This window comes from Parambassis ranga, chromosome 13, assembly GCF_900634625.1.
Source record: "Parambassis ranga chromosome 13, fParRan2.1, whole genome shotgun sequence".
NCBI lineage: Eukaryota > Metazoa > Chordata > Actinopteri > Ambassidae > Parambassis > Parambassis ranga.
In genome coordinates this window covers 7,928,117-7,938,445 of record NC_041033.1, presented here as the reverse complement: position 1 = coordinate 7,938,445, position 10,329 = coordinate 7,928,117, and the positions used below count along the sequence as shown (strand labels likewise).

Below are 10,329 nucleotides of genomic sequence, written 5' to 3'. Positions count from 1 at the left end.
AATCAATGTTCACTTAAATTACCAATGCTGAATGTAGTCATTAAAGATTTTATATATATTTTAATTGTGTTTTGACCATTATAGGGAGAACTGGAAAATGAATGAAAACCTCCCCCCTCCTCCCTCTCCTCCCCCTCTCCCTCCCTCACTCTCCCGCTTGGGTACTCGACTGACAGCTTTAATATGAGAGTGCCCAGTTTTTTTTATTCCATTTTTCTCCCTCTCTCTCTCCCTCTCTTTCTCTTTGTGCTGACAATTATTAATATGTTAAGTGCTTAGTATTAATGCCTGTTTGAGACGTTTCTGTTACAGTGCGTGAATTTCATCACTTGGGTAATTGCTGAAGGCTCCGAAAGGATGTTTTTACTTGATTTAACTTGGAAGGAGAACGGCTCCGTCAGGAGAGAAAAGACTTTTGTCCAAAACCTTCAGCAGCAGCGTGGATTAATGTTTGAAACTATTTCTCTTCGCTCTGTTTCTTCAAGGCAACACTTATAAATGCACGCCATCCACGCATTTAAAGGTCAATAAAATCTCATCATGTCATCACATAAAAAATAGATACTGTATGTATCAGTAAATCAGCCATTAAAAATAACTCAGGCCAGTTGATTAACCCTTATGAAAAATAACTGATCAAAAATAAATAAAATCTGATTGCGCTGATAAAGTTTTACGCAGCTTGTCCTCACGCAGGCCCCCGTAAAGTAATTGGCAATTATTTAGATCCGCGGGAGATCACGCTGACCTTGCAGATGAACTCTTTAATGGGTTGTGAACTGAAGCTATTGATTCCAAAGTGTGTTGAAATTGACCGAGTTCGTGACATCATGCCATGTCACGGCAAAAACAGAAGAAGAAGAAAAAAAATCTATACAGGCTGCCTGCACTGTAATATGACAAGGCCAGTTTTAATGCAAATAAGCACGCTCTGTGTGCAGCCGTGAACACTTACACTTGTTTAATACAACACCATGGGTAATAATTCAGCATTCACACAACTATGAGCAAACACTTGTATTATTTATGCCCAACTGGATCCAAACATGTATTTCGATGATTGGGTGTCTTCACAACAGCAGTCAGGACTTCTTTCATAATTTTGTTTTTAAAAAAAAGATGTCTTATAAATTAGGCCATCCCTGAATCTCTATTCCTCATTTTAACTGTTGAGTTAAGAGAGGTTAACACTGATACTTTATTGTGGTTGTACCTCACCCTACCTCTACTGTAATGACATAAATGGTGCTATTAAGGGGGCTGCGCCTTTACACCGTGCCTGGGAAGGTGGCGCGCCGGCCGTACGCACAGTACACACACACACACACACACACACACACACTGTGTATATGTGTGTGTGTGTGTGAGGGAGGGAGGGAGGGAGAGAGAGCTTCGGGCAGACTGCTCAATTAGCCTAAATGGAAACAGTTTTCATTCACCGCAATAACTCACTCTCCTCTTCTTCCTTCTTCTGAAGCACTTTCTCAATACATATTTTATTACGATACACTGAACCCAGTGGCAGAGCGGAGCGACGCAGAGATCCCCGCAGCCCCGTGGGTTGTAATTATTAGAAATTAATTGGGTTCGAGACCCACACATTTGCACAAGTATAAGCATCAGGAGAAAAAAAACTGCCTCACTTCTGCACATGGCATAAAACCCAGGTGCACTCAAAAAAGTGCTGGGTTATTTTTGTAAACACATTGCTGGGTTGATTATGCTGGGTCACCATTCTGGGTTGTTTGGGGTACTGTGAACCAATGGTTGGGTTGCTCATGCTGGATCAAAGGCATTTTCACCACCCAGCCATCTGGTTGGGTTATTTTGACCCAGCCACAGTGTCATTTATTTTCCCGCCCATGGAAGTTTCCAGTTTTTTCGGCTGGCAGGGGAAACAACTGCTGGACTTTCTGGTAGGTTAATATTCTTCATTTGTCGGTTAAGGTCACCATATTGTGTTTATTTTAATGTTAATTGTCACTTATCGTCGCAATATTGAATTATAATGCTTGTGGTGTACATATTTCTTATTCTGTGCCGTGATACTTGTTGGTTGGCGTATGCCAGAGCAAATATGCTAGCTAAGACAAGCCGTCAGTATAAAGTTAGCCAATACATTGTGTGTCTTTATCTGAATTCACAGTCCTAACCTTTGTGTCCGTTTATATTGTAAGTCTCTTTAGTACCGAGTTCGATTAAAAACAAACATGAGAATCCTTCTTTTAGCATTTAAAGTGACCATTAGGGACGCAGCACACTGCAGACTTGTCCGTTTGACTCGGGCCTAATTTTAGCTTTGTCGTGCGTCAGTCGACATGGGCTTACTGGAGGCGGTTAAAGTGGCACGAGCGGCAATCGGATGATCGGTTGAATTTCTGACATGTTTGATATTTTTGTTGCCCTTCGTAAGAGTAAAGCACTGTTTAAGTAGATATACGGCCCGAAGTCTCTTTTCCTTTATTGCGCATGCGTTGGCCGAATACGCGATGTCTCTGAGCCTCCATGAAGTTGCTACAGACGATAACACACATGGCGGCGCCCATACGTTGTTGGACAGAGCACAGCCATGGAGAGAGATATATTTATACTCTATCGCTTTAGGACAGAGGTGATGCAGCAGCATGCAACACAAATTCTGACTGACTTTTTCTTTGAAACAGCAACAGTACCGGGTTAGACATGTTTCATTTCGGGTTCAGTGTGATCACCTGAAGTCGCAGCCGACAATCGCACCATACAGCCGTACAGTGTGAGCACAGCAATCGTGACTGCAGTCAAGTGAGCCGTCATTTTCCAAAAGCCGCACCGAAGATTTAAGGTGCGCGACTACGTCCGTGAGTTTTGACTTGACATCGCATCGATTTATTCATACTGTGTGAGTTGGTATTAAACACAAACATCCTGTAGCGGGTGCTATTTGCCTCAGGTCGGGAAAAAGGGGAGGGTAAGTCGACCCGCATATATAGGGCTCCTTGTACGGGGGAACAAAGGTGTCGGGGTTTGGTTCCGCCCGGTGGAGTAAGGCAGGTGCACACCTTGCTCCACACTGGCGTGCAGGGAGGCCATACAGGTATGCGGGTTGGCTGTAGCCTACCTTTTTGTTTTAAAGTATTTGACGGGTGGTTGATTGACTTTGTTTTATACATTACAGATGGATGTTCAGGCAAAGAAGTAGACGGTATTCACAAGTAGTTTGGTCACGCAGATGCCATGTATTTTAAGGATTATTAATTATATTGCAGGTATTTTAAGCATGATTTAATAAAGTGTAAAGAGGTTTTAAAAGAAAGTATTTGTTTTGTTGCAGAGCGTCGGGTTGATGGGCATCGCTGCTCTTGCCATAGCATGCAAATTGTCGGTTTCTTTTCTTTGTCTAGTCCGCCCGGCAAGTGAGCCGGTGTGTGGCACAAAAGAACTGGGAGGTGCCTTTGGGGCGGACTAGTTTTTCTTTCTTTCTTAATTTGTTTATTGTTATTTCGTTTTTTTGTTTTCCCCTTAATCCGTACCTACCCTACTTCCATACGACCTGCCAGGCGTGTGCAGTGAAACACGGTTGCAGTGTCTAAATACTCACGTGTGCAGTGAAACACAATTGCAGTGCCTGACTCACGTGTGTGGTGGAATCACAGTTGCAGTGTTCATAAAGTGTGGGGTGGACTTTTCTTTCATTCCGGGCGGCCATTCTTTGGAAGTGGGGTAGTGGAGGTGGGCAAATTTATGTTGTTTGATTGCATTAATAAATTGATTTGATTAGTCCCACCTTCTCATCATTTCTTCAGCTGGTCTCATAGCCACATAACATTTGGCGTTGTTGGCAGGATCAGCTTGATAGTGGTGGTACATTTTGGGGGAACAGATTTTTTTTTGTGTGTTTGTGTGAAAGGCAAGAGCAGCGGTGGGCCAGGAGTAAGCGTCTGGGAGAGTCCCGAAGCTAGCGGCCTTTTCCCAAAATCTATTTGAGGCGTAACACTATTGTTTACTTTCTGTGGTTAATGCGTTAATGGTATGTAAATAAAATAATCAATCAAATAAACACTAACAACAAATTTTATTTAACGTTATCGTTAAATAGATTTTATTTGCGGGTCTCTGTGTCTTTAGAGGAGAATGAATCGCTGCCGTATGCATTTAAGTTAAAAGTGACTGCAAACAGACCGGCTTCTCTTAACAATAACAAATCAATAGGTTTCACTGCTGTGCGTTTGTACCGAATCACATGACGCATGACGACAACAGTGACGCGTCGAAAATATGGCAGCGCCCTATAGCCGAAGTACCAATTTTCATCTATTAGATTAGATTAAATTTTTTATGTTTACATATTTTTGGCATATGTTTCTTGGCAAATTATATATACAAAGTTAGACTGTTTCATTGCCTAAACATTTTATCTTTAATATTATTTTTATTATATAAATATTATAAATAATTATAAATAATATTGTATTATTATTATCCCCGAATTTCCCCTTGAGGATGAATAAAGTAATTTTGATTCTGATTCTAATTATTCTAGATCAGACTTGATGGATGAATTTGTCAAAACAAAATTAAATGAATGGCAGCTGGACACCCTGTTGGATACATTCAAAGGTAAGCTAATATTTAATATTTAGTTAACATTGCTAAAACGTCTATCAAGATGCAAGCACATGTTATGAGGGTTTTCATTGTAAATAGCCTTTCCTGAAGAGCTACACCAATACTACAGTAAACTAACTAACTTTTTAGATTTAAACAGAAGGTGTTTTTTTAATTTTTTCTTCAGCTGATGTGCTTGGTTTTATGACCAACTAAGCCGAAGTTGACTTCATTTATCTGTGGCATATTTTGTGTGTGGACTCAAAACTACAACTGTCTGTTTTTGTCTGTTTAATTTTCAGAGCAGGAAGTGGATGAGGAGAGTTTCCTTTTGCTGGATGATGCTGCCATGCAGCATCTTATTCCAAAAATTGGTCAACGTCTCAAATTTCAAAAACATCACAAGGAGCTTGTGAGTAAAGTGCTTTTGTTTTTGTAAGTTTGGTAAAGATTAAAGGTAAGTTCTCTAATGTCATTCACATGCTTTCGCTGCAGACAGGCAATCCCTGGTCATGCAAAAGGACTGTTTGTTCATTTAAGGGCAGTTCATGGTGTTAATACCGCTTCGTCCTTTTTTCAATGCTGCGAAGATGGCTGCAGACGGACATTCAGATATATTCGGTCATTCAGACGACATCTTCTTCAACATTCTGTCCAAGAAAGTGCCCAAAGTACTGGACAGCATTTAATTGGTACCACAACAATGTCTGTACAGTGTTTCTCAGGTCCCATTGATAGAGAGTTAGCAAATGCAGACACATCTGAGGCTCCTACACAACAGGGCAGAAACGAAGATGATTTCTGGGACGAGTTGCAGCCAGAGACTGTAACACAGCGGGTAGCTCTGTTTTTAGCAGCTCTTAAGGCCAAGGCAGCACAGACATATAGTACAGTCAATTTTGTTGTTGCACAGACATCCTGCTTGATTTCAGACATTGTGGGTTCACTTCAGAGAAAGTCTTTGTCTCTCTTTGCGAAATTCGGCCATCGGGATGACCCAGAGGTGCAAGAACTTGCCCGTGATTTTGATAAGGCAGTGTGCCCCTTTAAAGGTTTGGATTCAGACTTCAAACAAATGCAGTATTTTGCAAAGTCAGGATACTTTATCCAGCCTGTAGAGCAGGCTCTGCCTGGAGTCTCATATGTGCAGAGAAGGGACTCTGCTACTGGGACACTTAGACAGGTTGCTGTTCAGGATGTGTTTTTTCGTGTCCCACTGAAAACTCTGCTAACTCAACTGCTTGAGATCCCTGGCATTTTGGAGGCCATCTTCACCTGGCAGAAAAGAGAAAATGGAGTACTCATAGACTTCTATGATGGGAAGTATTGCAAGCAGCATTGTCTCTTTTCCAGCAATGTGTCTGTTCCACTTCTTTTGTACAACGATGACTGTGAAATAGTTAACCCACTAGGCTCAAAGGTTGTGGTACACAAGTTGGGGTTCCTTTACTTCACTATCAAGAGTCTGCCTCCAGAGTTTCTATCAAAACTCTCATCACACTTTCTCATAGCAGTTTACAGAACAGATGATGCAAAAACCTATGGGATTGATAGTGTTCTACAGTCAATTGTAGAGGAGCTGAAAGATCTTGAGATCACTGGCATCTCCCTCAACACACCTCTTTTCAAGGGTGAAATGAGGTTTTCTGTTGCACAGGTGTGTGGGGACAATCTTGGCCTAAATGCCATTCTAGGTTTTACTGAGAGCTTCTCAAGTAATTTCTTCTGTCGCATGTGCAAGGCACACAAGAACATCACAAGGACACAGACAAAAGAGGATCTTGCCATGATAAGAAATGAAACAAACCATGCTGAAGATGTTTGTCATGGTAATGTGTCTGAGACTGGTGTTAAAAGAGACAGCATCCTAAACAGTCTGTCCTACTTTCATGTCACAGACAACAAAGTTGCAGACATAATGCATGACTTGTTGGAAGGGGTGGGGCCATATGAGTTGAAGCTGGTAATCTCTTCACTGATTGAGGACAAACACTTGACCCTTGAAAAACTCAACTTCCGGATCACAAGTTTTGATTATGGCTTTCCTGATCTGAAGAATAAGCCATCCTTGATTGGGAAGAATGAACTTAAAAATCCCGAAGGAGCAATGCATCAGTCTGCAGCGCAAACATGGTGTCTCCTCAGATGGTTGCCATGTATGATTGGGGACCTCATTCCTGAAGAAAACAAGCACTGGGAGCTCTTGCTTCTCCTTCTGGAATGTATGGAGTTGATTTTCTCTTCTTCCATTACACCAGAGGCTGTAGTTTACTTGGCTGCACTGATTGATGAGCATCACTCTCTGTTCCTTGAGCTGTACCCCAGATTGCATCTTCGCCCGAAGCACCACCTCATGGTGCACTATCCAAATGCAATCCTACACTTGGGACCACTTGTTCAGTTCTGGTCGATGCGATTTGAAGCCAAACATGGTTTCTTTAAACGCATCAGCCATGTCACCTGTAACTTTAAGAATATTTGTAAGACTATGGCATTTCGGCATCAGATGATGCTATGCTACTCACTCCTCTCTGGTTCTGTGTTTAAAAATGAAACAGAGGTTGGTCCAGGCCAGAGTGTTTTGCTTGCCGTAATGGATGGCTTTTGTGATGTACAAAATGGTCTTGAGGATATTCCACCCTTTACAGAGATCTTTGTGCCAGCTTGGGTAAAAGTAAATGGTACACACTACAAACCTGGAACCACAGTATTTCTGTCTTACACTGCTGATGGCGAGCCCCAGTTTGGTAGAGTGAAAAGCCTTCTCATGTTGGGTGACAGAGTGAAGCTTGTCATCCAAAAATGGGATACAGTAGGATTTGAGAAGCATTTCTTTGCCTACGGTGTAACAGCAACCACTGATGTGTTTGCTGTTGATCAAGGTTCCCTCCTTGACTATCACACTCTCCATGCAGTGAAGTCCTTCAGGGATAATGATGACTGTTTATATGTTTCACTTAGATACAGAATCTTTTAAGACGCTGTTCATTTCATCTGACATTCACAATGTTATGATCAGGTGTTGAATTATATGTATTGTGTTAAATGTTTGTTTTAAGTGCATGATGAGTTTTTGAATCCCTCCTTACTATAGCTCCAAGCTGCCTGTTCGACAAAGGATCAATGTTTATCAGAAAAGAATGTTGAAACGGTGGCATCGACAACTCTGCTTACTGTGGTGCTTCATCCAGAATTTGTATGTTTGAATTTTCTAAGCACCTAGATAACAGTGCAATGCGTAAAAATCTTTAAGTAATTTGTTTATATCCAATATAGGCGATTCGCCAAATGTTGGGAGGTAGCCTTGAAGGGAGATCTATATTAAGCACTTTGGATGAGAAGCAATCAATTACATCCAAAGAGAGGAAGCTTCTTGTGAGACTTCTGGTATCCCACCTTATTGAAAAACATGGCGAAATGTAAGCAAGTTTTGCAAGGAGAAAAAATAAAATTTTAATGCAGTTGATTTATATAATGGCATCGTAACCTTTCTACCCATTTTTAAATGCTATCCTCTACAGGCCACCCTCAGACACTAAGATAGCACTTGCCATGGCGTTGATTTATGAATTTCCATGTCTTAAGGATGACACAGGCAGCAGCTATGTAAGTTCACCCAGATATTTAGTAATCAGTATATTTTATCCCACCAATAAAGTAAATGCATAAATTAAAAATGTGCGTTTTTGAACTGTTTACAAATGTGTTTAGTTGTACATCCTTACTCAAGGAAAAGGCTGTAATTGTTTCAGTTAAGAGTTGAGTGAGTTATGTAGATGTCACAAACTGTCAAATTATTTTGTTCTTAAAAAAAAATTGCGTGCCATGGAAGGACAGCAAGGAAGTGAAATGAGTAATAGTCAATTTGGCAATGTGGCAACTGTGTTCCATTAATGTGGTTTTTAACACAAACACATTTTTTGTTAATTGCTTCATTACCTATTATTGGGTTTACACTTAAAGCTGAATTGGATCTTATGTCACAGGGAGCATGGTACACACCTGGCCGAAAACACAGACCTGCTACAGGTTTTTTGGAGGAGCGCTTGAGAAATGTCAGAAAGCGTATGAGGAGCCTGATTCGCCCGCGCCAACAGGAACCACAAGAGGACCATGCTGTCCTTACACCAGGTAAGGTATCATATTTTCATTATTTGTTCATTTACATGATTTTTTTCCAGTATTTTTCTGTTGCAGGGTAGTTGTTTGAGGGACTATAGATACTGCTGAGGTTGTATGATACATTTAGCAGCCGTTCTTTAGCAATGGGATGGTAATTTTATACTCATGTTTTTGTTCTCTTGCCAATCAACATCTAATTGTGACAACCACTTTCACAAACAAGTTCACACTCTTTACTGCCTTTACTATTGTTCAACAGATTCACTTTCATCTCCCCAAAATATTCGAGAGATGGTTGCCTGGCTGAAAGCTAACAAATATCCAGTCTCTGAAGTGGAGGCCAAGATGAAGGAAACCTCCATACACAGAAGCAAATGGATTAGATGTAACGGCTCCAAAACCATCAGTGAAATCCTGAGGGAGTTTCCCAGGCTGACAGACAATCCTGGCATGGTAATTTAAAAAAGTTTGTTTTATTATGTACTTATTGAACTCTCAGTGCTATCGTAATTAATTTGTTCTTTTTTTTATTTATCAGATATCGCAAGACTTTCAGCAACTTCATCCTGAGGCAGCAGGACAAATGTTTGAGAAGTGGCCTGCAATTGCAGACAAAATCTTAAAATATGCCCAACGAGAGGGAAAAATAAATGTTGTGCCAGATGATGTCACACCTGGTAAGATATTTGTATTATCCATGTATCCATCTTGTGAAACATGTTCTTATTATAATTAATTATTATCCATATTCCATCCACAATATATTTTCCATAATTGATCATAATGGAAATCACAAACAGCACTAGTAAACGGGGCACTATGTATTGTGTATTTGATAAAGGTGAGAGAGCTTTAAAGGCCTTACCAAACCTGCTTCCCCCATCACTCTTCAAAAGAGGTGGAAAAATTGTGAGACCCACGACAGCGGAGTCTCAAAGGGCATTTGTTAACATGCAGCCTGTAAGTTTATCTTTCACATATTTCTTTTAATAAATGTGAGGATTTTTACTTCTTAAAATGCTTGACAGTAAGTATCAGAAACTACACATCTAATGATAAATATAAACTAAGTTGAACACTGATGATAACTAGAAAGGCTTTCACAACATTTATCCTATATATGATATCAATAACTCAATGTTGATATGAATATAAATTTCTGTTTTATTATGACACTAACCTTCTGATATGTTATTTAACAGGTTGGAACCAATATAGTGGAGTACCTGACAAATGTGGATAACACCTTTCCACACGTTCTGTCGCTGGGACATGAGAGAGTGTCTCAAACATTTCTGGTTGTGGAAGGCCATGCCATTGAGACTGACTCGCTGCTTGAAGCTGTGGACCTGTGCTTTAAGTCTTTTTATGTTTTTGACACGAATTACCCAAAGGAGTGCCAACCCACATGGGAGTTTTTGCAGCACTGCATTTATGAAATAAATGGACAAGAATCTTCAGCTGTCAAATTTTTGAGGACAGCCATTGCCCATACCTAGAGTGTGGATTATCTCTGAAGACTGTTTGGTTTGTTTGGTTTCCACTGACATTTACCTGTGTTTTGTTACATAGAAATGTGTTGTCAGAATCTGAATTTTGACTAATAAACAGTTCCAAAGTAAA

The 10,329-nt window shown here is 40.4% G+C and overlaps 1 protein-coding gene across 4 annotated transcripts; it reads left to right on the top strand.

The window, feature by feature from the left end:
- Positions 1–1,721: 1,721 nt before the first annotated feature.
- Positions 1,722–10,329, top strand: LOC114444869 (uncharacterized). 4 transcript variants are annotated; one of them, XM_028419738.1, is made up of 12 exons: positions 2,562–3,073; positions 3,155–3,245; positions 4,520–4,596; positions 4,887–4,996; positions 7,679–7,780; positions 7,861–8,003; positions 8,106–8,190; positions 8,571–8,715; positions 8,966–9,159; positions 9,245–9,383; positions 9,548–9,666; positions 9,909–10,329. In XM_028419738.1, the coding sequence occupies exons 3-12, from the start codon at positions 4,530–4,532 to the stop codon at positions 10,203–10,205; spliced, it is 1,401 nt and encodes a 466-aa protein (XP_028275539.1). In that variant the 5' UTR covers positions 2,562–3,073; positions 3,155–3,245; positions 4,520–4,529; the 3' UTR covers positions 10,206–10,329. The 4 variants fall into 4 exon arrangements, with proteins under 4 accessions (XP_028275541.1, XP_028275540.1, XP_028275539.1 ...); XM_028419740.1 differs by lacking the exons at positions 2,562–3,073; positions 3,155–3,245 and adding an exon at positions 1,722–1,916; XM_028419739.1 differs by lacking the exon at positions 3,155–3,245 and having other exon boundaries at positions 2,417–3,073.

Bases quoted from the DNA above. Each gene is read 5' to 3' on its own strand.
- LOC114444869 (XM_028419740.1), top strand. From the start codon at position 4,530: ATGGATGAATTTGTCAAAACAAAATTAAATGAATGGCAGCTGGACACC. The intron at 4,997-7,678 runs GTGAGTAAAGTG...TCCTTACTATAG, and splicing joins AAAAACATCACAAGGAGCTT to CTCCAAGCTGCCTGTTCGAC. The intron at 9,384-9,547 runs GTAAGATATTTG...TATTTGATAAAG, and splicing joins GCCAGATGATGTCACACCTG to GTGAGAGAGCTTTAAAGGCC.